This window comes from Ophidiomyces ophidiicola, assembly GCF_022830035.1.
Source record: "Ophidiomyces ophidiicola strain CBS 122913 chromosome Unknown scaffold_9, whole genome shotgun sequence".
Classification (NCBI taxonomy): Eukaryota; Fungi; Ascomycota; class Eurotiomycetes; order Onygenales; family Onygenaceae; genus Ophidiomyces; species Ophidiomyces ophidiicola.
The window spans coordinates 633541-658044 of NW_026054649.1; the positions used below are offsets into that span (position 1 = coordinate 633541).

Below are 24504 nucleotides of genomic sequence, written 5' to 3' on the forward strand. Positions count from 1 at the left end.
GTGGATGATACAGGCGGTCAGACTTTTGCACTGTGAAGTTTGCCCCTCTCCGCCTGTGATGAGATGGCGGGCGCTTATCCGTATTCAGCTAACAGGTTAGGTAGCCAGGCTAGCGGCTTCACTCCTAAAACGAAGCATCAACTCCCAACTTGGCACGCAACATTGCTGTCACCGCAGAATTCAAAGCTGCCATCGCCCTATCGACACGCCTTTTTTATCGGCACGACTCCCACTTCCTATATGGTGGTCTCTGGAATCAGCGCGTGGGAGGGGTATTTTTAGCCGGGTTGGATATTTCACCATCACCCAAGCCATCATCGCCTTTGACTGAGAGCCCTTGCTAATTAACGCATCCCACATAATCAGCTCCGCTCGATACATTTGGCGGTGTCCCTTCGCCGACACTACGACGGAGATCTATGGCATCGAGACTGTCGAGGGCCTCGTCGACTCCTTCGGAGGGTGAGATTATCGAGTCGGGCTCAGATACGAAGGCAACTACGTCGCAGACTTCTCTTAATGGCATAATCGTTGACCGTAACACCAGAAACGATGCGCATTCTCCGAAATCTTCTGGCTCCGTGGGAAAGTCCAGCCGTCGTGAGGTATCGAGATCTCGCTCACCGTATCGCTCGTCGAGAGGCGAAAAGCGACGGCGGGATGATTATGAATACGACAGAGGTAGCCGCCGGACCACCCTAGCTTCTAGATACGATGATAAGTACCACAGTAAAAGTGATTCACGCCGAAATCGTCGTTCGTACTATGATCATGACCGGAGCGATTCATACGATAGGCATCGACTCTCCTACAATGATGATTACGATAGGCGCTCTGAGAAACGTCCCAGAACACGGAGTCGGTCGCCATACTATGAGTCGAGGAAACAAAAGCGATACGCGGACGACCACGACCGAAGAATCGAGGGACAAGGGCCCCCTTCTGGGCCAGCGGAGGGTCGTTTAAACCGTGAAGGGAGACGGTTATCTTCAGAACAGTCAGTGAGCGAACGAGGAAAACCCTCTATTAGCGCTCAAACATCCAGGCAAGAAACTGAACATCGAGGAACCCAGATGCAGCAAACTTCCGCGGCCCAGCCAAGTGCCTCGAATGGGTGAGTCGTTTCTCATGTGTCCTCCACGAATAGGCTGCTAACCATCATATAGCATTAAGGCTTGCGGAGACAATACTACGCGAGATGAGGCTGCTCACGAGCCCATTGATGACACCGCATTGATTGAACAACGGCGAAAGCGCCGTGAAGCCATCAAAGCTAAGTATCGTGGTCAAGCGACGCCTCTCCTTGTCCAAGCCCTTCAAATTGGAACTGAGACAGGATTTACTGCGACAAATGCCTCTGGTAGTAATTCTACAGATGAGATTGCAGGTATTATAACGTCTATTGCATATTTCTTTTGAAGGTCAATGCTAACATTTTGCTAAGCGGTTCGTCAACAGTCGCCTATCGTAACCCCGGATGATACCTCTACTGCCCTTTCTCCCACAGATCTCCATGTTTCTCAAGATGAAGATCTTGCCAACACTGATTTGCAAAATAGAAGTGAAATGGAAAGGGAAGAGCCTTCTGCAGCTGACTACGACCCAACGGCAGACATGAGACAAGAAAAGATGAAGCACGATAAACGCCATTTTGGCGAGGATATGTCTGCTAGCGCTTATGATGAAACTAAGGTAACAAGACAAGAAATTCTCATTCCAGAGCCAACGATAGACCAGCCCAACCAAATGAGGGCCAAAGATCCGTTTGATATGTTTGCTGAGGATGATGACGATGACATGTTTGCGGAAGAGTCATCAGCAACCACGAACCAGGGTGATCATGCCGTGACCAACATTAAACCGAGCATCGCTCAACCACAAGAACTCGACATGAGTATGATGGATAACTGGGATGACCCTGAAGGTTACTATAACGTCATGCTGGGTGAGTTGATTAATGGGCGGTATCATGTCCAGCAAAACCTGGGTAGGGGGATGTTTTCTTCGGTTGTTCGTGCTACGGATTCCAAGACTGGAAGACTCGTTGCTGTTAAGATCATTCGTAACAACGATACTATGCGCAAAGCAGGGTTCAAGGAAATTGAGATTCTACAACTTCTGCGAACTGCGGATCAAGAGGACAGGAAGCACATTATCCGGTTTGACCGACAGTTTGAGCATAAGGGGCATCTATGCATGGTATTTGAAAATCTCAGCATGAATCTCCGAGAGGTTTTGAAGAAGTTTGGTCGAGATGTTGGCATTAATCTTCGCGCTATTCGGGCGTATGCTCAGCAGATGTTTCTTGGACTGAGTCTCCTTCGCAAATGCAACATCTTACACGCCGATCTGAAACCAGACAACCTGCTTGTAAACGAGAACAGGAATCTTCTCAAACTCTGTGATCTCGGCTCGGCATCACCGATCACCGAAAATGAGATCACTCCCTACCTTGTCAGTCGCTTTTATCGGGCCCCTGAGATCATCCTTGGTATTCCGTATGACTATGCAATAGATGTTTGGTCTATTGGGTGCACCCTCTTTGAGCTTTACTCGGGAAAGATCCTTTTTACAGGTCGCAGCAACAATCAAATGCTACGCTCCATGATGGAATGCCGGGGCAAATTCCCCCCCAAATTCCTGCGCCGCGGATCACTTACACAACTGCATTTTGACGAATTGCTGAACTTTCGCAGCGTCGAAGAGGACAAGATAACGGGGCGCATGGTTACGAAAATATTAGATTTCAAGAAACCAACCCGAGACTTGAAGTCGCGGCTTATGGGTAAAGGGGCAAGATTCAGTGATACAGAAATAAAGGAGATCAATATGTTTATTGATCTGCTGGATCGCTGTTTAAGCGTAAATCCAGAAAAGAGATGCACTCCTTCAGAAGCTCTCAGACACCCATTCATCGCTAGGAGTAAGTCATGATATGGAGTGCTATAGAGTTCATGGTTTATGTACGGAGTATGCATTTTACATACATTGCGGAGGGGAAAATATTGCTGGGGATTTGAGACTAATCTTTTTTTTTTTTCTGGGGGGGGAACTTTGCATTTGTTAACGCAGCATCAATAAAAGGATTGAATATCATTTAGCTCGATATTTTCATGTAGTGTAGTTAGTACTCCCGTACTCCATACGCGTTATGTTCCCCGAGCAATATCAGTACAAACACCAACTTCAATCCGGAGAAATATTCTGCGGTTGAGCCACGACCAGCTCAACGCCAATCGAGTATGCCTTGCAGGCCGGTTTGGAGCTTGTGGCCAGCGATAGGTGGCCAGGGTGGTTATCGTACCGCTGACAGGTAATAGTTTGAGGTGGCACGACATCGCACATCAGGGGAGAAGTGATTATCCGCTGGTTTCAACTCCGTTGCAGGACGCTCGGCACCGGCGGCTCAAAGATGGGAACTGCGGGTGGCCTTTGCACCATTTCGTGAGGCGCCGTCCACATTGACAACAGGAAATCAGATTTATTTGTGACGATCTGCATAGGGGTACATATTACATACTCCGTACATGAGAGTAATCCTTACTCCGTACTCTACATAGAACTACGCAAGAGGTTGCACGTTGCACACGCAAGGGCAATGCATCAAACAGAAGACAGCGCGGCCGATTCTAGGGGAGCCTGCAGCTGATTATTGCATGATGATAAGAGAAGAGCAAAACCCCCTCTCCCCCTATCTCCTGAGACAGTAGCGGGCGCACAGCTGACGGATATTCCGTAGGAACTTGATAATGCTTATGCAACGGACGGAACTGGAGGCGCTTCCTGTGTGCTATGGGCGATCGCTGTCGAAGTTGTGCAGCTACGGCTATATTTAGAAGAAAAGTATGACACACGGCATATCTTGTCCAAGCCGAACGGCTGTATCAAAACCGCGCATTAGACTCCACTGCACAGAGTCTGGAGGGGGCTTTGGCGTCGGTGATCCCGCCCCCGCCACAAAGCAAGGGAAGAATAATAATAATGATGATGATGCACATAATGACAAAATAGCAGCTGTGTGGGTGCGTGCGTGCGGCAGGCAACAACGCTTTCCAAGAAGAGGCATCAGACTCTCAGTGGTCGAAATCTAGCCGTTCGAGCCTTTTTCGTAACCATCTGATAGAGGCGACTCTTCAAGGTTTGCTGCTTTCTTTGTCTGATATTACCGTCCAGAGGATAAAAAAAGACTAAAAAAAAATTCCCTAAAAAAAAGGTCTTGAGAGAATTTTGGTTGACCACTCATTCATCCCCAGCTTTATTCTTGTTCAGGCTAGCTTGAGATGGAAACGCGGAACCGATGGTGCTAGATTCCAGACCCAGAGCTATATTGCTCGATTTATTTCTCGTGCCTCAGACAAGTGCAAAAATTTGCTGGGTCATTCGGCGGTGAGCGGCGTCTGGCGCTGCCATAAACTTCCTCCGCTATGGAATCGGCCTTCAAATATTTAACTAGTTGCGGTAGGATGGCGCGCCGCCGCACCAACTAGATGGGCTTCCTCCCGCTCCTTTTTGCTGCTGCTGGGAGCCAATCACTAGCAGTCAGAAGCAAGACTCAGGCTGAGCTCGAACAATAGTTCACCGCTCGACAGAAACATATTGCTCGATTATTGCCGCCTCAGGTCGAAGCGAGAAACCAGCGCCAGGATACACCCCGTTCCATACATATTATTTCACTCAGGTTGATCTGTAAATGGGTCCGCCGCTCCGCGAAATTGGCGCCGTGGTATCCCAGTCGCCTGCTACTGATCTTTTTGCAAATCTGCCCGTCAGTACTCCGTTGAATCGTGGAAGCGACCTTCAATCACTATAATGGAGGTGATTTCAGGAAGCGAAAGGATATAATATGATCAACAGATGTTCTCAAGTAAGTTTCAACGTTAATGAAATTTCCAGGGATCTCCATGCCTTTCGTGCGGATGTTTCGCCTACATTCCTCCGTGCTATGACGTTCTTGCCTTGAAACACACCTGCGGACTCCATAATCCCGGGAGACTGACGGAGGATACGGAACGCCAGAACCAAGCTCCCTAATCCTGGTACCTCGTTCTCCGAAGATGGCTTGCTCGGAATGGCAGATCTCCGTTTCATGGAGCATGATCTACACACAAATACATGTCATTCGATCAAGGATCCCAAAAGAAGGATGATCTCGAGTATTATTGTGAATGGATGGGCTCAAGCAACATCAAAAACTCTCAAGCCTTGCAGGCCCTATTTACTACTGCATGTGATAAGTACCGCCCAAGAAACGTGGATTCGTTTCTGTGGCCCCTGGGGGGTCAGCCAAATATTACATCTATTGGAACGAAGTGGCTTTCCATTTCGTAGTCGATCGCTGTGACACAAGGAGCGAAAGAACAAGGTCTCAGCATCCTGCAACCCGCCCGCTATAGGTCTATGCACACATCAGGGGTAAGAGCTCTGATATCGTCTGGATTCCTGGCGGGTGGAGGATGAACCCCAGAAAGCTCAAAATTGGCATACCAATAACACCACACTTCGTTCGCCGAATCATCCCAACATAGGCTTGGCCAAAGATATCTTTTCAGACAGTTGCATTTCAACCATCGATACTTCGTGCTCCGTATAATATATTTCATTTCCAGCATCAATAAGTGCCCCCATGTGCCCCGTACATACATGTAATGTAGGTTTGATTGTTGCCCGTCTGTGGAGTAATGCGAAAAATCTCAGGTAGCGGTGAGAAGGAAAAGGGGCCAAGGGCGCCAGATGACGCTGAATGCGTAGATGAATCGGCAGAACAAGCGAGACAAGGCGCCTAGCAGGACGGCCTCGCACGAAGCGCCATCGGCGGAAAAGACGAGGTTTGATGTCGCTCACGAAGGGCAGTTGGCTGGAAGCTGCGTACGGAGTACTCCGTATCACAGCGCTATTCCTTGGTGGCTTGTAGCTAAAAAGACCAGAAACACGCTGGGTTGCTCACCACAATTTGCTTTTTTCCCTCGTCACAGGGACGACGATTCGGGAAGAAGGCTCCGAGCCAGCAGGCCTGGACGATTGTCCAGGAGGGGGGGTGACAGGGGGCGCTGAGCTGCATGGAATGCCCGGCACGCGCACACGCAACGGCTCAGCCAGGTCGAATCAGCACCGGGGCCCAGGCGAGTCACGGCGGGCACGGCAGGGCAGGGCGTTCAGCCCGCGGGCGTCGTGGGTGAGACTCGGAGATCGCAGGCTTGGCAGTGAGTCACGTGCGGGCGCCGTTTCTGGCCGGAAGCGAACTGACCCGCGAAGGCTTCTGGAAAACACACGAACGGGCCGCTCCACGGCAATCCTGGCTGCCAACGCGCTTTATCCTTTTTGCGCAGCCCGGTCGCTGCGATGCACCTCGCTCTCACTGCCGGCTTCGCGCCGCTGCGGGTCTCGCCGGCCATTGGACGCTTGCCCAGCCACGCTCCCAGCCTCTCTCTGGTCTTGGAGTCATTCTGATGCCGCCCTGGCGCCCGGATGGGCCTCCCCCAGTTCTGCCCCGTGAGTGACGTGGGACGTCGAGGGACGACATGCTCAGACGATGCTGATTGTTATTTGATTATTGCGTAGTAGTGTGGAGTAGTGGCAGCTGCGACGCGGTACAGTGCCTCCGCCCAAATGGCAATGGTCAGTCTGTGCACTAGGCTCGAGCTTCGTCCGGCATCTTCTGGAGCAAAGGGACTTTCGCGTCATCAGGCGGAAGAGTGCAGAACAAATGCTAATAGACCGAATATTCTGTACTCAGTACCGGAAACAGATTGCGCAGAAATGGCATCTGGTCTTGGGGGCCGACAACGTCACGGAGGGCTCTGGCCCGATGGCGCAGAGGAGTGGCTTGGATGTTTTGGGGATAGCATCCTTCGACACCATCCAATCGTGCAGTCAGCCTCGGGCTGGATCGTCTCCATGCTCCACAGCGGGTACGGTGAATCGGGAGCTGCGTTGTCCACGGTTGAGATCTCGGTTGTGAGGGACAAGCCAGGCGCTCATCGAAAGCTTGCCGGCTTGGGCAAGCCGCAGAGCCCTAACTAGGCTCTGATTCACAGTATAATACGAAGTCGCAGAGGAGGTTGAAGGAAGTATGATGTTGTGTGGGCTGACAATGGCTCACCACCACTGTTGCTAGTGACCACGTACTCCGTACTCCGTCGGCCAAATGGCCGCCCGGCCGGCATGACCTCTCGCCACCATCAGCACCGCAAAACTGTTCTGGCGCCATCGCCTGCTAGGCTCACCATCACCATACCACTATTATTCATCTTCTAAAGGCGCTTGCACCCGAACACGCGCCGTAATTATTGGCCCCACCACCACCCGGAGAAAACCCCCAGCAGGCAGCGCAAATACAGAAACCAGCTAGTGGGCAGTTGGGGGGTGGCACGAGCCCACGCAGAGGGCCGCGCGTGAAGATCGCCAATCTCCAGTAAGATTCAGCCCGAGCGCAGCAGCAGGGGACAGGGATGACGTGCATAATGAGGCAGTGTGCTGAGAATTACGCCTGACACAGCGGTGCGGTGCCGGCCGAGCTGACCAGAAGCACGACTTGTTCCCTTCTCCGGCAGTTTCTATGGTTAGCCGGAGGACGGGGGACGGCGGTTGGGTTGAAGGGACGATCACGAACGCGCCCGGTCGCAAGAGGGTTCCAGCAGGAAGACTCCTTCGACATGGATCTGTGAATCACGACCAAATTCTCTTTTTTTTTTATGTTAGCGTCATGCGTCGCCCGGCCACGACTGGCGTCCGCTCAGCCATTGGTGGGTGGCCGGGGGCGATGGAGCTCCTCCAGCGTAATTACGATTATTCTCCCGCACACGCACGCTTTGGCCACAGCGCCAACCGACGCGCTGCCACCCACTAGCTAGCTAGTCCTTCGCCTCCAAAATCCCAAGCACCAGAGGCGGCCGGGACGCGAGGGTATCGCCCACTCTTTTTTTAGCTCTGACACCTCTGTCCACACTTGCCCATGCCCTCCCACCCCCCGCCTCTGGGCCTGTCATACACCCAACAACAAGATTAGCCAGGAGCTGTGCAAGGCCAGATTTCGCCATCGTTGAGGGAAAATTTCCACAAACCACCCTTGTTGCTGGCTGTTATCAGGCTTCCCTGTCCAATCAATGTCACCTCGCCCCAGGCTTCTCAGGAGGACTCACAGGAAAAAAACTGGTGCCTGATTGGATGCCCTCCTAAACTCTGAGTGTTTTGGTCAGCGCTCAGCCCTCACATCCAACCACTGAAGCTAGTTAGCGACCTGCTTGGTTTGGCTGCCTTACAAAGCAGATCGGATGGCGACGCTTTGCAAATCATGGGTTTCCTGATTCATGAGTAATCAAAATTGTGCCCCTTGGCCATCAGGGTCTCGTACGTATTTTGGCTTTGGTTTAGCGCTGGCGAAAGACGGACACGTTGGCCTGTGTGTTTCGTCACAACAATAACAATATTACGCCGGCTTTTTTTATTTGGGTGGAGACGTCGATGACAATCTTCGAATACGGAGTAACGACGGGAGGACGGAGTAGTCTCAGTGGTACGCCCGAACTATGCCGGCGGGTCTGTGAATACTCCTGTGCGCACGCATCGCCTCTGCTCCGTCCTACCGCTGCTGCTGCTGCTGCTACGACGTCAACTCTTCCTGCTGTGCTCCATACCAGCCTGCAAGGCTTCTCAATGCGCCATTCCGCCGGCTGTTTGACCCACGCCCCAGTTGGGTCTCGAAGGGGGGGAGGGGCCGCTAGTTATGCTCTCTTCCGTCCAGACCAGGTTCATCCACAAGCCTCAAACTGATTGGCTCTAAGCGAAAAAAACCCTGCATAACAAGAACAGAGGATCCGGTTATGTAACGAAAAGAATAGCAAAATAATGTTTCTTGATGGAGACCTTTGCCGTCTGGAAAGACCAGTAGCAAGGCGCGACAAATTACTTTTTTTCGACTGTAAGCCAGTGCTTAGACACAACAGGGTTTCACGGGTTCCACTGCTGGGGAAGGTCTCTGCCCTTGATTATTATTGATTCCTTTCTGAGTTGCCTGGTTCCGCCTTGTTATCAGCAATGCAGAAGAATAAGTAATAATAACTGCGATCATAATTAGATTCGGCAGGCAAATTCCGTCTTATAGTTGTGCCCTTATTTGGTTCAACCTTCGGCTTGCCCCATTCTCCTCCCATGTTCCGTGACTTTATCCTGAGACCTTCGGGCTATACCGCTTGCGGCTCTTGACGGCATCTTTTCTCCATATCGCCTCGCCGTTCTCCGGGCCACCTAAGGACCACGAAGGACCAACGGAGGAACGACGAGTAAGGCAAACAAAGTTCAAGCGAACCTGTTCACCCCTAAAACTCGCCTCCACCTCCTCAACGACATACCTTAGCGTCCAATACTTTTCGTCACCACCATTCCAGCTGTTGCGTGGTAGCATGCAAGTCACGCCGTTTTATATTCTACCTATTCTCCCTTGCCCTGCTCGTCCGATCTATCACCGGGCCATTCTTCAACATTAGACACCACCTCCCAATATTACGCGCCGGCCTCTCATTATTATTCTACTCCTCTCTCCCTATTAATACATTCTTCCTTTATTACCAGTGGAGCATTAAAAGAACATTTTCAATCCCAACAACCCTAGCAGCTGGACTTTCTCTCTTGGGCAACTTCCCGGTTTCCATTCATTCATAGAACATTCTCGACGGCAGAATTCCTGCAATACTTTTTCCATACCCTTCTTTCGAGGATCAGGATCCTTATTTTATTTCTTCTGTCTGGACCTCTTCAACAACTTGCACTCACAATCTACTGGAGGCGTTCCTTGGACCTTTTTTGTTTTCGGCATTTTACCACGTCCCATCAACATCTGATCCTGCTTCCATTCCCTTTCTGGCCACTTTACCATGCTCCCAACACCACCACAATCACCACCTCCAGTCTCCTTTTGTGAAACACCAGAGGATAGAGTGGGCCTACTACTTGCGAATCGGCTGGAGCTCACTGGTGTACTTGGTGTCGGTGCATATGGAGTGGTATACTCCGCCATCGACATCCAAACGCAAGTACCCTACGCTGTCAAAGCATTGGATAAATCCAACCTGGACCCACGACAGCGAAAGTTTCAGCAAAGGGAGATCAAGCTGCACCACCTTGCCAGCCACCATCCCAACGTGGTTTCTCTAGTACGAATCCTCGATTCATCTGATTGCACCTTTGTTGTTCTTGAATTTTGCCCCGAAGGCGACCTGTTTTCCAATATCACGGAGCGAGGCCAGTTTGTGGGCAATGATTACCTTGCCAAACGGGCTTTCCTGCAGATACTGGATGCCGTGGAATTCTGCCACTCTATTGGGATCTACCATCGGGACCTGAAGCCTGAAAATATTCTAGTGACTGACAATGGGATGACCGTGAAGCTTGCCGACTTTGGACTAGCCACAACTGAATCCTATACTTCTGATTTTGGCTGTGGATCTACATTTTACATGTCGCCAGGTATGTTGTTTGCTGCTGTATGGAAAAAGGAACTCGCTGATAAGAACTACAGAATGCCAACAATCAAACTTTCTTCCATATGCTTCTGCTCCAAATGATGTATGGAGCCTCGGTGTCATTCTTATTAACCTCAGCTGTGGTCGAAATCCGTGGAAGAAGGCATCTCCTGAAGATTCAACGTTCCATGCTTTCCTCAAAAATCGGGATTTCCTTCGGACCATTCTGCCTCTGTCTCCTGAGCTCAATGCGATCGCGCAACGCACGTTTGAATGCGACCCTCAAAAACGGATTACTCTGCCAGAGCTCCGCGAGTTGGTCGTCGAATGCCAGCGACTCACTGTTCGCCCTATCTCAGGAGTCTCTCATCTGCCACCATCCCCGTGTGTCAGCTATGGATATGCCAAGGCCCCTTTCGGTTACATGCATTTCGACACTTATTCTCCGGCAGCCGCACAGCCAATCGAAGTACAGTACTCCAGCTCTGCAGTGTCCGACAGCTCGTTGACGGATGACGACTCATCCGTGTCCTCGTCCTCGTCTTCGGAATACGCCCCTCCTGGTCAGCTGGCGCAATTCAAGTTCGCTGCGCCAATCATTATGCCCAACTACTGGTATTCTTTGTTTCCTTTGGTTGATAAGCCTGCGGTTCGCCAGTGCCCTCCCGAGGTGGCTGTGTGCTAAGCCCCCTCTTTATCTCAATGAACGAATTTCTTTTCTTGCTCAGCCATGGAACGGAGTTGGAATAGCCTTGGATTTTCTTATTTGAAAACTAGCGAAAAGATTTGATTTTGATTGTTTTTTTTTTCGTTTGTATACCCTTGGAGGACACCTATGCTCGATTATCACGGTAACAGCATGCCACCCTCACTGAACATATTTTCTGTTGCTTGCGTCTATTATTTGTAATATCTTTCGTCTATGTCGTTTATTACCTTTGGGGTGGTCAGTTTCCCCTTTGTTATTCTGATCTGCGTGCTTGGGAGTTGATTTTCGGTTGACGTCTTGCATTGGGCCGGGTGGATGGATTGACTGATTAATGAAGTTCGGATGCATACTGGAGTTTTGCCTACATGTTCTGGGTTTTCCTGCTAGACGGATTCGGCGTGTTTTGCCTTAAGCTGTTCGAGTTCTATATCTGTTATTACTACTTTGATACCCAAAAGATTAGCCACTTCGCCAACACTGAAGCCACCCATTCTGTCTCTCCCCTTCTTTTGCCTCGTTTCCTCCATCTAGCTGATCCTGTGTCCGCCGAAGTGATCTCATAAGCCTGAGTCAAGTAGATTCCACCCAAACTTAGTAGTTAGTTCGTCACGACAAATTCGCCATCGCCGATCCTCCGACAGCTAACCTTCGGGCGGTCTCCTCCGCGTCAGCCACCCAGCAAGTAACACGTTGTTACCTGGGGTGTGAGTTACGTGCGAACCGTGACCCGGCGATCGAACCTGCGACCTTCCGCAAGGAGTTGTGATGCTGCGCGCCGGGAGTACCGCTAGAAGTCTCCCCTCACTCGGCGCAGGCGGAGAAAACGACGACTATCCTGGAACGACGTGGTCTTCGAGCTACTTGAAACAAGCCTGGCCTGTTTGGCTGGAAGTCCGAGACTACGAGCGCAACTCCGGTCGGATATTGGCTTTAGCTTTCGATGTAACTATGTGTACACGCGCTGGTGGAGGAACGAACGGTGGATTTGGCGCAGCACGGCCGCCTTTCTCTGTCTCTCTTATCTCCCGTCCCGCACACCTCTCCATCAACGGCAGTTTCATCGGCCGGGCAAACAAGAAATCCACACCGGAAAACGCCAAACCAGAGTGCTGGCCTGTGAGCTCGCCTCGTTTCCGTGCTGCTAATGCACGTCTCCGAAGATTGACATGTCCTGCTGCCCATCCGTCCCGCCTCGACGTCCACCCTGCCACCACCGCATACGTGCGTCCTCCCATGCGGGCCCTCCCCGGTGTCCAGATCCCAAGGGCGTCGAAAGCTCGCGCCTTGGCTAGCAAAGACGGAATAAACCAGGCAAGATTTGGCGATCTGCACCTCCTTGAAACGCCCAACTTGGTTCCTGTTGCGGATGCGAGCATGCATCGTCGTTTCTGGCGATGTGGATGGGACGTGAGAGAAATGTCCCCCATTTCCTTCCCCCTTGCCAGCCTTTCTGCATCTTTGTCCGCTGTCGGGGGAGGCTCGAGCCGCCTGCTCCTCTCTGCTGGGATCTAGAGCTGGCGCAGCCGAGTGTTCTTAGCGGTGAACGTGAGAGTTTGCCCCGTCAACATTGGTGCTTTCTCGTCTGCATGGGTTAACTGGCGTGGCTCCGGCCAGAAGTTCATTTGAGATCGTATTCCCGGCCCTCCATGGCGGACCAAGAACGACGGGACGCGATACGGGAGATTCTTCCCAAGCGCATGGGAACGCAGACACCCAGGCTCGATGGATGACTCCCCGCTTGACACATCACCCGGCTCCCTGTTCGGGAGCGAGGCACGATGTGAATGAATCCTTGCCTTAAATTCCGCTTGCGTCCGGCTGGCGGGATCGTGGCCATGCAGCTTTCTCATTCTCAGTGGACTCATGCGGCTGGTCAAGTGATGGTATCAATTGACCGACAATCCTTGATCGAGTCTGGAAGCATGGAGAGTTGCTACACGACATAGTCACCCGCCTGCTAAGCAGGAGCAGCAGCCGTGCTCTCTGAGCTCCAACCAAGAACACCTCAATCGTGCTCATATGATATCCCAACCCCTGTCCACCGGGTATGAAATTACGAGTTAATGAAAATCTACTCAAGACAATTATGAAATCCTTGCTAACCCTCATTTTTTTTCTAGGCTGTTGATGTTATGATGGGTATACTTCCTTGACGTTTTCTTCATTCTATAGATACTTGGCATTTTTAATATACCTGCATAGTATTTTTCGGTACGCTTGATTTCTATTTCGGGCCTTTGTTGATTTTGAGAGCCCCCAGAACACTCTAAGGGGGTTCTTCGTCTTAATTTCTTTTCATGTTGAACCGTTACTATTATTCCAGTCCGAGGGTGCTCTTCCTCCAAGCCTGTTCACGCGTCTTATAAGATTATTACAGCTCGTCTTGTTCTGTGCAATATGATTTCGCATTAAGAGCTAACAAATAATGTATCTGCTAGCTCAAACACCTTTCTCACTCTGCAAACGGGCGAGCCGGTATGTCGATTCACTGCCAGGTAGGAGACCAACAATTACAAAACAATTAACAAGGACTGGATAGAACAGCACTATTTATCTGGCTATTTTTTCATGGAATCTGCAGTTGACAGAACTAATATACACTATATTGTACACTAAATTTTGCCCAAAGACAGAAGTACTACCGGGGAACAAAAGCAAACGAACCTTGGAAACTGGAGCCCGTGGTCATAAATGAACCGTCTGACTTTTAATCTCTTGTCTCGCCGCCGACTAGCTACATCAGAGACTAGTCGACTGATGCAGCGTCTGATAGCTGATGGAAGCAGACAGTTTCATCCCACAACAAGTTGTCTATTTTTTGGGGAACATCAAGGCTGTTCAACATATGGTATGTCCTATGTTTCTCAAAGCGGCCGCGTCAGCTACGCTGCCGCTGTACACAGAAGCCAAAGGACAAAATAAAGAGCAAGATAATGTATGTACCTACATACATTCATGCTCCATATAATGGCTGGCTTAAATGTGAGCCAAAAGACGTCATCCTGGGCTGAGCACAGTGTACAAACCAGGTGCTTTGCCATTGCCTCCTGCCTCCCTGCACTGCCTGCCATTGACAAGTATGCACATCAGTCAAACAGTCATCAGCTGTGGCAAAAGGGAATATGGATCTGTCTGTTGCACTACAGCTATGTCGCCATTTCCTCTGGCTATAGTTTTCCATTTATGGAATTTTTGCCAGGTTCACAAGGCCTCGCCTGGGTAACACTGGACTTTGACGAAGTGATCTGTGCAAGTTGAACCGTTGCCGATCGCACGAAACTGACAGACACCGGTTTTGTGGTGATTGTATCCCAGAAATGGTTCCCATTTTCTTCTCCTTGCCTTGCTCCTAGGCAAAATTTTCGACTTTTCGAGCCAAAGCGCAGTGTAACCATCTTTCCTTTGTCCTGGGAATGGAGGGAAATGCCTTTGTCTACCTGTATGTATGTACATACTATATGTAGTACATACATCCTGCCTTGTATATCTACCTCGTCCCGTTTTAAGAGATGCACGAGCCCATCTACCGCCTTTGACAGGTGTTGCGACGTGTATTATTCCTTATATTATGATCCAGACAGATACGGTCGTACTCACGGATGTTACTCCTCTTAAATGTGAACGTCAGAGTTCCTGTGCGAATGTATCTTGATCGACAGTAAATTTGTATAGAAAAGGCATCATGCTATAGGTATAGCGTCTAGAGTTGGTATTTTGACCACTATGCGGAAAGCGCATAGTTTGACATCAAGGTTTGACACCCCCAACTGGTATGGGCAGCTCCGTATTTCGAAGTGTGTACTCCGTACGGACATGCATATGCCGTGGGATCGTAACAAGACGTTTGGTGTTGCTTTGATTTCTCATACTCTCAACCTCGGCCTGAAACGAGGGTCTCGCCCGCATGATGCATAAACTATGTGCACATACTCTCGGGGTTGAATTTGCATAAATACCCTCACACTTAATCTAGATGCAGCCCTGTGCTCCGTTACATACTCCTTTTTCAGCCTTCAAAATGGCCCCCAACCCGAGATAACGTCATATCATTGTGTTACCACCCATCCCGATCAAGTAAAAGAGCCGCTGTAGCATGCTATCTCAAACTGACAAAGTTTTTCCCTACGCATGTGATGGAGAATCGATGATCTACTGTGTGATATTGGCGAACTCTTTGTGGTGATCCGTGGCACTTCGCTGAAGAAAGAGTCAGAAATATTCAAGGGACACTTTGCCTGAATTGGGCATAAGATATCGAATATTTGACTTCAAAACGGCGGGCTTAACAAGTGCTTTGATCGGCATACTCAGTTCGAATACTGGTTCTTCTACGGAGTATCTTTATACAAACCAGGATCGTCTTGGAAAAGAAGACTCAGGCACACGTTGACTCATTAACAGCGCAATCACGAAATCCAGTTTACATATTGCGTCCACCTGTAACCATGATAGTCTGACCATTAACATAGCTGAACAGCGGGCTCACAACCCCCAGAATCGATCTTGCGGCTTCTGCTGGACTAGCTGCCCGTCGGAGGGGAATATCGGCGTATTGGTCTTGTTCGTCGCCTTTCTTGGTGGAAAGTTGTTTTGTGGGAATACCAAGGGCAACTTTGTGCCCTTCTGGCGTGGTAATGAAAGCACCGGCTTCCTTTGCCTGGGTCAGACGGGTGAGAACGAAGCCAAAAGCAATAGTGTTAGCGCGCACGCCGAACTGCGGGCCCCATTCTTTTGCGATGGTCTTGGTGAGTCCGACCACGCCGGCTTTGGCGAGGGCATAGTTGGCTTGTCCTCTGGAAGGCAGATTAGCCTGGTAGTCTAGGGGCTTTAGCGGCAGCTTACGCATTTCCATGTATGCCACTAGTGCTGCTTATGTTGACAATCACTCTGGGCTCTCCATCTTTAACACGGAAGAATGGAGCTGCGAGTTGAACGAGCTTGAAGGGAGCCGTGGCATGGACAGCAAGCATTTTCTCCCATTGGGTATCAGACAGCTGTCGATGGTATCAGCTTTGTGCCTCTTACTTGAATGCAACTGGTAAACCTCCAGAGTAAAGAGGGGCAACCCGGACCTTGTGAATGACGCCGTCCCATGTATATCCTGCGTTGTTGACAATAATGTGTATCTTCCCGTTCCCAAACTCAGCGGCCTTCTGTACGAGTCTCTTCAAATACTCTGAATCGGTAACATCTCCCGCAACAGCGATGGCTCGCCTAGCGCTCGCATCGTTGATAGCCTTTGCGACTGCTTCACATTTCTCTATATTCCCCAAAAGAGTCAGGCATTTCATATCTCCTGTCTGCTTGATGGGAGGAACACGATACGTACGTGCATCAAGGTCTGCAACAACTACTTTAGCGCCCTCGTTTGCAAAGAGATGGGCAGCTTCTGCGCCGATTCCTTGACCAGCACCAGTGATGATTGCTACTTGGCCATGTAGCATGCCCTGAGGATAATTGAGGTGCGACGACACTTGGGCCAGGCGATCTTGAGGTGCCATCGCGTTTGTTTCGGGATTTCTGTGCTCTTAAAGTGCAGGGAATAGGTACCTTGAATATACAAGAACTGCAGAGGAAGACAGAAGAATGCTCTATGACGCTGAAAACAAAATATAGAAAAGCTCAGTGCGGTGCTGTTCAATATTTCTATCGCACGATATCATGCTTCTGTCGATGCGGTGAAGCTCCACGGCGTTTCACCCCGGCAAGCCTGATGCCGAGGCCCAGAATTGCCGGGCGGGCGCCCAATGACACGACACCGTTGGGCCCGGAAGCCCGAGGTTTGGCGCCAAGTTTCGAGGCCGAAAAGCTATAGAAGAAGAGAGGAGAGGATGTACAGCTGAAGTCGCTGTTAATGATACTAGTATTATGCCGTTCTAATGGTGCCTTGCAACGCCATATCTACCATTACACACACGCTGGTGCGAGTCCACTATGCCGATAATCAAATCCATGGAGTAATCCCCTGAAATGCGCGCATGCGGCCATCACCACCAGTACATGGAAGATCTGATGCGAATGCCCCACGATATCGAATTTTCCCGGCCGCAGCCTCTCCGGGACACGCGCTGCATATATCACCGCGCCAAGAATATACAAGGACCCTTGTAGCAGCAGCCATGACAGACCCTGCCTGCGCACCTCCGACAATCCAAAGATCACAATGCTGTGTATAACGGGGAAAACTGCCGACAACCCCATCGAGACAAACATAGCCGCGCGGAATGGCCGCCAGCTGGGGGATCGAAACCGCGGAATCGCCGCAACCGCGGCGCAGCCAACGCCTAACAAACTGATCATCGACCAGTAGAGAATTTGCAGACGCGGCCAACAGTAGAAGCCATAGTATATACTGGGAACAAAACTACCGACGATCAGGCCTACGATCCCGACGTAATCGCAGGCATTGCCGATGTAGGCGACGAACGGCGAGTGGTTCGAGATGGTATGATAGATCGCGCTCATGCCCAGACAAAAGGCAGCACCGGCGAAGAAGCAGCTGAAGACTGCGATATCGGCATAAGAGGCGGATTCGTAGCGCGAGGAGACGGCGGTGTAGATGGTGAAAAAGACGGGTAGGGATAGTAGGGAAGGGAGGAGGTGGGAGTATATATTGACGGTCTCGTTATGAACATAGGTAAGTGACTTGAAGCTGGCCACAAAGGACGCAGAGGCAGGCCTGTAGCCGGAGTGGATATGCGGGTTGTCGCGTAGCCAGTGTGGCAGGTCATCCCAGGTGATCGTGCGCACCGTGGTCTTCACAGCCTTGGTTGCGCGGAGCGTGCCATCAGTGGCATCCACCTCAGCGTGGAAGCTCACACGGCGCCGCTGGACAACCGCCATTTCAACTGCGGCAGGGATCACATCCAGAGGTGCACTCAGCTGTAGGATCGCAGGTGGAGAGAGAGAGAGAGTGTTGTGTGTGTGTGTGTGTGTGTGAGGTGACAGAGGTGGTGTGAGCTGTGTTGAAGCTACAAACACTGCAAACAAGAGGTACGTGCTCAACAGGCAGGAGGTTGTCTCTTCTCCATCTTCTACTCTGGCGATGCAGGACTGACGGACGGATGGCTGCCAGCAGGCGCAGCGAAAATGGCCCACCGACCTGCGCATGGCCGGACGAGCTCAGGATGGGGCCGTCAGAAGCGCTTCGAGCGGCCCGTAGATCCCCTGGAACGGGCTGGCTTCGTGTCGAAAGGCGACATCACGTATGCTGGGAAAAGCTAACTTATGGGAAGAATGCCTGCTGACGGCAAGTCTACTGTAGGCTTCTTGATATCCATGCCCAGGAGTCGTACTACCGCTGCATCATGGACCGCTATGCGCAGTTCTGCAAGGATAACTCTGGTGATCTCGATGCTGCATTTGCCTCTCTACCCAGAAATCCATCAGGCGATGCAACTAAGAATCCACCCGTGAATATGGCTCGGAAAACGGATACAAAAAGAACGCATGCTGCAAATGCTCCCCAGGAACTTTCAATTATCCTCGTTTCCCTCCGAAAGTTGAGAGAAGCCATGCTCGCCACAACCTCAAAAACGCCCCTGGACTTTTCCCAGGACGTCCATATCTTCTGTATCCGGACGGCTCTTCTTGCTGGCCATCCGCCTTCATATTACCCCCCACTGGAAAGGTTGCTAAGGCACCTCCATACAAAAGAACACCCCCTAGAGACATCGGCACTCCATGAATTCATCACTTACCTCATTCTTGACTACGCTTGTCGCCAGGGTGATATTGCTGCTGCCCTCCAACTACGTCGAAGGGCAGGAGAAACAATCGATTACCAGCATGAGGTAGTCGACCGTGTTATTTCCGCTCTAATACATGATAATTGGGTTCAATTCTGGAAAACCAGAGAGCATGGCGACGGGTACGTTAGAACCTTAATGGACTGGGCGGCGGATAGCATGCAGCGTCGTGCACTCAAAGCGATTGGAAAATCGTACTTGACAGTAGACCTGGCGTATCTGATTGAGTCTTGCACTGGCCAAAGGGATGGCTGCACGTGGGAAAAGCTTGCTGAGAAACATAACCTCGGATGGAAAAGAGAGGGCAATAAAGTGGTTATAAGGGCCCGGAAAGTGCCAACTAGCTAGGCAGACCAAATTGCAGCATGAAGTGAGCTTCGGATTTTGTCTCTTTGCAGAGATGCACATGAACAGGCATACAACCAATTTCAGTTTGTTATCTTAAATGTTGAACTTGGCCGCTCCCTACTGATAAGTCTCGATGGCTCTTGGTCCGCAACCCTTTGAGTTAAGTTGACTTTAAGGTGGTGAGGGTTCTCTAGGCAGAGCTCATAAATGGTCGCTAGGTTAAGCGTGAGACTCTGGAAGGAATTACTTCTTTCAACGAGGGTCTCAAGAATTTCCCGGGACTATACCCAGATACTGATTAGTAGGAGTATTTGAGAAATAAAGCTTAGCTGCATTACCTCACTTAGCTTTCCTACATAGAGCAGGCAAACCGCTAGATTTTGCATTAGCAAAACCTCATTATCCTTCCCACCAGGGCCGTTATAGAGATCTCTCCATTCAGTGACAGCATCGGTAAACCGGCCTTCAGCCATACTCAGTAGAGGGTACAATATGCCACCAGCTACCCTTGGCGAGGCTTCCAATAGAATCTTTGCTGCATCTAGATCTCCGATCCTTAGGTATAGCAACGCCATCCTCGCTATCCCTGTGCCATTATTCTGTGATGCTTGCATATTATTTAGTGACCGTCGTGCCGCGTCCAAATCGCCCATCTCTATGAGGGCGTTGACAACTCGAATTCCTAAGTCGCTTAACCGGCTCCGCCACATCTCCTTTTCTTCATGCCCAATTTCCGGGCGCGAAATTTGTCCCCTAGCTTCTAGCCCAAGCTCGTAAAGGCCAGTGATCCCTCTCCTTGCATCACCAAATCCGATACTCTGTAATCTTACGGCCAGTACACGGAGAGGCCACGGCACCAAGTGGTGAGAGCGATTCTCGGTATCACCGTCGACATAGTAGAAGGCAGAACTTAGATCTTCCATTGCCTTTACTTCCTGGGCTGCAAGCAACGTCTTTCCGGAGAGTTCCAGACATGCAAGACGAGTATAAAAAAGGGAGAATATGTTTACGTGATCATTTGGAGACACAGCAGACGATGTCAATATTAGTGCTGATATGTGCGCAGCCAGAAGAAAGTGCCCGCCATTTAGTAATTCATCCAGCGTCAGCAAGAGTGGTTGCAAAGAAGGACTTTCAGGTAGTTTGGGGAAATCTGAACGAAGCGCGGGCGGTATATCCAACTGTACTAGAGGATGATATATATCCGGACGAAGCAAGAAGGAAAGGTTCCTATGAACTGGCAACGAGAACGTCGACAGCACTGAACTCCTGGCAGAAGAAGTCGGCTGGCCTGCAGCAGTAGGTGTTTGATCTTGTGAGGTACGGGTCGGGGCTTCAGAATCCATACTACCAGGCTGTTAGATAAGTTGTTTACAAAGAAAGAATCACATACTCATTTGGCATATCGAGAGGACCTTTCGTACTGCTTCGGGGTCGTGTAGCTAGAGAATAGTTAGCTATACAGAGGCCCAGCTTGGTGAATAGTATCACACATGGCTTGGAAACGGACATCTTAGGGATGCATTGCGCCGATGCTTGGAGGACGTAGTCTCCATGGCGATTGTGCGTGTAGGTATTGTGCCTGTGCCTAAGGCGCCTTCTAACTTGCACCTTCACACAATCGATCACGCATCCTTCAGTCATGAAACCACACTCATTTGCCCCTAACAGTCACAGCAAGCAGCATGGCTGTTCCATTTCCTTACCCAAGATACTATGCAGCAGCACCAGCACGCGATACTGCCAGGCGGTGAGTGCACGGACCACCAGCCCTCTAGTTAGCGGCTTCTGACTAAGACAAACAACTCTCCTGAGCATCAACTCGAGAGGCCGATCTGTCTCTCTCTTGAGCTGCTTCGCGTTTGGTGCTTCGGTTGACGTGGACAATAGGCAGTTCCGCATGCCCAATCGTGGCCCTCGCTACCGGCCCTCGCTTGAAGCTCTCCCCCAAAACTCGGTTCTCGAAATCCCAGACACACGTCAACTCAGGTCGGCTACCATGGCACCCGCAGACAAGTACTCGATTATCCTGCCCACATACAACGAACGCAAGAACTTGCCAATCATTTGCTGGTTGATTGAAAAGACGTGTCGCGAGAAGTAAGCAAATATTTATTTAACCAGTTCAATTGAATTTCTATTTCAGTAATCTAACGCGTTGCATTTCTTGCTAGTGAGCTCGATTGGGAGGTAATCATTGTGGACGACGCATCCCCCGATGGTACTCAAGAAGTAGCCAAGCAGCTACAGGAATTGTGGGGAGAAGACCATATTGTCCTAAAGCCGCGTGAAGGAAAGCTCGGTCTTGGAACTGCGTACGTTCACGGCTTGCAGTTTGTCACTGGAAACTTCGTGATTATTATGGACGCCGATTTTAGCCACCATCCCAAATTCATCCCAGAAATGATTAAAATCCAAAAGGAGACTAGCTGTGACATTGTCACCGGAACGAGATATGCGAATCGAGGCAACCTATGTGGTGGTGTTTTTGGGTGGGATCTGTTTCGCAAGCTGACATCGCGCGGGGCAAATTTGATCGCGGATGTCATGTTGATGCCAGGAGTTAGCGATCTCACCGGCAGTTTCCGACTCTATAAAAAACCTGTACTAGAAAGAGTCATCAAAATCACTGAGAGCAAGGGGTACACATTCCAGATGGAAATGATGGTCCGCGCCAAAGCAATGGGTTACAAAGTTGAGGAGTGCCCTATTACCTTTGTCGACCGCCTTTACGGAGAGAGCAAGCTTGGTGGCGAAGAAATCGTGGAATACCTGAAGGGTGTGTTCACACTCTGGCTCCGGGTCTGATGGCTTACGTGTCGAACGAAACCGAATACCCTTTCTTCTTTGCATTTCTGTATGGCGAACTGGTGCAATTGGTTTAGGGAAATGGAAATGTACAATACAAGGGTTTCATGTTTTCTTAGTAGATATTACATGCCTACATCTTAACGATGGTTTCTGATGGTTAGACACTAATGAAGATGTAATTATTTACAAATTACTCTGTAAATTCTCAGAAATATTCGTGTTTAATAAACTTCAATGGTGAAAGTAACAGCTATCGATCAAGGCTTCTCAATACTGTTCAAGTATGTCTCAACCCTTGAGACAAGATCTCTTTGCGGACAGTTATCATCTCCGTCGGGCGGCGAATGAAGAGCCCCAGGGATAATACCACTGATTGAGCTCCATATATCTCGAGATACATCGCCTTGTTTTGTGGCATTCTCCCATCTTGCGAGTAACGTGCCCTTGTCGACCGAGTCGGGAACGAATTCATCTGCTCCACTGAACAACACCATCAGTGATCCTTTGAGTAGATCCCGATGTCTAATCATTCCAAAAGTTTTGTTTAATCGCTCATCGGTTAAATCAGAGCTAAAGAGGTCGTCATCTTGGGGAGAGTCGGGACTGTCTGGGCTAAAAAGACTCAAGAATCGATAGCTAGATATAGGGATAGATATTCCCACTTTAATAGTAGAATCTAGCGGTAGAATGGTATTATTGCTACCAGAAGCAACATTTTTCTTTGCTAGATTAACCAATTCATTAAAAATCGGCATTGACGTCGTGTCACCATCTTTCAGGAGTTGTAAAAAGTGTTCTCTATCGGAGACAGGAGCTTGAAGAATTGCTCCATCGACGTTTGGTCGCTTCGACTCCCCTGTTGAATCTAGGGAATATAAATAGTGCAGGACATCCTGACTTCCGGTTGAATGTCCCATCAAAACAACGAGCCCGGGCATGTTTTTGCACTGTCTGTCTTTATACCGTCGTACATAGTTCACACACTGCCCGATTTCTTTCACGTCCTGGTCCAAGCTGCTCATGCCCCAGCCATTGTAAGAAGATGACAGGAGGAGGAAAAAGACGGACCATTTAGTTGACTTAAGGGCGTTTGCTATGGTGCTGACATATGGAACGGTGCCGAGCCCATCATAGAGACCACCAACAAAGAGCAGGGAGTGGGGTTTAGGAATTTCATTTCCACTGCCGTATTCAAATGCAGAAAGTTGTCCTGACTGTTACATAGTATTAGTTCCAATTAGCAGTCCCGTAGCAATCACAGACCAATTGACGACTTACATAACTGTGCAAGATTCCAGGGCAAGGCGACGACATAGTAATATCATTAATAGAAGCCATTTTTATAATTGATAAAACCTTGTAAAAAATTTATAAAATTTTTGAAAATGATCGCTTTTTAGGGGGTGCGTATATGTTATAAAGGAACACCGAGGGGCCTAGAGCACATGAGCCACTATAAATAGTTAGAAGAGATCCATTCCTGCTTGCTCGTGCATGTACGGCTCCTTGGGGCTCGTCTCTCTTTTGTGCCGGGTAATTTTCGGACCAGCTGAACACTTGTAAAAAGTGCAAATGTGAATCGGCTAGGAATATATCAAGGAGGTTGCATTGATGACCGGATCAAGCGATTTGGAAATTCAGCTTTAGGCAATGGCAAACTAATCCATTACTGTAACTTACTCAGATGAGTCTGGGTTAACCACTTAAACATGTGGTGCAGTGATTTATTTTTGCAAGTCAATAATGGGTGTGCAAATCAATCAGGCTGACACTGAAAGCTTTGATACATGATTCTTAAAAAAATGACGTTTTTGGTGAGATTGAAAAAGTTTAGATTAGATGGCATTTCAAGGTGGCACTCAAATGCAACAAGGTCCATCGTAGGTATTTCCGAGGTTGCAAAGGAACAAGTTTCCACTACTACTTAAACGATTATCCACCGCCAGCTACTCCATAGTAGTAGTACATTATTCCCTGGAATACCGAACTAAACGGGTGGGTTACATAGTTAATCTCCATAGCTAGTGGTTCTTCCGGTGAGCATTTCCCATTATTATTTACACCATTGTGGGCACTCGTATGGTAGGTTGAGTTTGTCTTTTTACGCTTCTTACGCCCGGCTTCTTTACTACTAGTACTGTTGCAAGAGGATTTGATGCCTCAAACCTCTTAAGGAGTACTTCCGAGAGAAGCCGAAAAGCGGCCCGTGACCCACTGGTTGTTACTAAGCATCAGCTCCACCAAAGGAAGTTACAGTTTTTGGTACTCCGGCCGGTGTTGATATCAACAATTGAAGGAGGGCGTTTGCCTCATAACCTCAGACCTTCACCGTATGTTGAAGAGCCGTCTCCTACTAACTAGGGTGGGGCTATGCCAAGATACACTAGGCTGAATTGAGACTTCTCTTCAACATCCGTTGAAGGTCTGAGCC

General features: G+C 49.7%; 8 protein-coding genes across 8 annotated transcripts; 4 read left to right on the top strand and 4 right to left on the bottom strand.

The window, feature by feature from the left end:
* Nucleotides 1–419: 419 nt before the first annotated feature.
* PRP4 (U4/U6 small nuclear ribonucleoprotein prp4) lies at nt 420–2934 on the top strand (the record flags this gene model as incomplete). The annotated part of the gene is made up of 3 exons (XM_049252170.1): nt 420–1114; nt 1167–1387; nt 1445–2934. The coding sequence occupies 3 exons, from the start codon at nt 420–422 to the stop codon at nt 2932–2934; spliced, it is 2406 nt and encodes an 801-aa protein (XP_049109053.1).
* A 6935-nt stretch (nt 2935–9869) lies between these two features.
* SKS1 (Serine/threonine protein kinase) lies at nt 9870–11142 on the top strand (the record flags this gene model as incomplete). Its single annotated transcript, XM_049252171.1, has 2 exons — nt 9870–10461; nt 10514–11142. 2 exons carry the CDS (start codon nt 9870–9872, stop codon nt 11140–11142), a joined length of 1221 nt encoding a protein of 406 aa, XP_049109054.1.
* A 4444-nt stretch (nt 11143–15586) lies between these two features.
* LOZ57_003118 (uncharacterized protein) lies at nt 15587–16667 on the bottom strand (the record flags this gene model as incomplete). The annotated part of the gene is made up of 3 exons (XM_049252172.1): nt 15587–15959; nt 16009–16160; nt 16239–16667. The coding sequence occupies 3 exons, from the start codon at nt 16665–16667 to the stop codon at nt 15587–15589; spliced, it is 954 nt and encodes a 317-aa protein (XP_049109055.1).
* Nucleotides 16668–17073: 406 nt separating this feature from the next.
* On the bottom strand, nt 17074–18009 carry LOZ57_003119 (uncharacterized protein; the record flags this gene model as incomplete). Its single annotated transcript, XM_049252173.1, has 1 exon — nt 17074–18009. One exon carries the CDS (start codon nt 18007–18009, stop codon nt 17074–17076), a length of 936 nt encoding a protein of 311 aa, XP_049109056.1.
* A 246-nt stretch (nt 18010–18255) lies between these two features.
* LOZ57_003120 (uncharacterized protein) lies at nt 18256–19262 on the top strand (the record flags this gene model as incomplete). The annotated part of the gene is made up of 2 exons (XM_049252174.1): nt 18256–18371; nt 18431–19262. 2 exons carry the CDS (start codon nt 18256–18258, stop codon nt 19260–19262), a joined length of 948 nt encoding a protein of 315 aa, XP_049109057.1.
* An 80-nt stretch (nt 19263–19342) lies between these two features.
* Nucleotides 19343–20818, bottom strand: LOZ57_003121 (uncharacterized protein; the record flags this gene model as incomplete). The annotated part of the gene is made up of 4 exons (XM_049252175.1): nt 19343–19543; nt 19601–20609; nt 20656–20704; nt 20773–20818. The coding sequence occupies 4 exons, from the start codon at nt 20816–20818 to the stop codon at nt 19343–19345; spliced, it is 1305 nt and encodes a 434-aa protein (XP_049109058.1).
* Nucleotides 20819–21162: 344 nt separating this feature from the next.
* Nucleotides 21163–22070, top strand: DPM1 (dolichol-P-mannose synthesis; the record flags this gene model as incomplete). The annotated part of the gene is made up of 2 exons (XM_049252176.1): nt 21163–21362; nt 21437–22070. The coding sequence occupies 2 exons, from the start codon at nt 21163–21165 to the stop codon at nt 22068–22070; spliced, it is 834 nt and encodes a 277-aa protein (XP_049109059.1).
* Nucleotides 22071–22330: 260 nt separating this feature from the next.
* Nucleotides 22331–23411, bottom strand: LOZ57_003123 (uncharacterized protein; the record flags this gene model as incomplete). Its single annotated transcript, XM_049252177.1, has 2 exons — nt 22331–23287; nt 23352–23411. The coding sequence occupies 2 exons, from the start codon at nt 23409–23411 to the stop codon at nt 22331–22333; spliced, it is 1017 nt and encodes a 338-aa protein (XP_049109060.1).
* Nucleotides 23412–24504: the final 1093 nt, after the last annotated feature.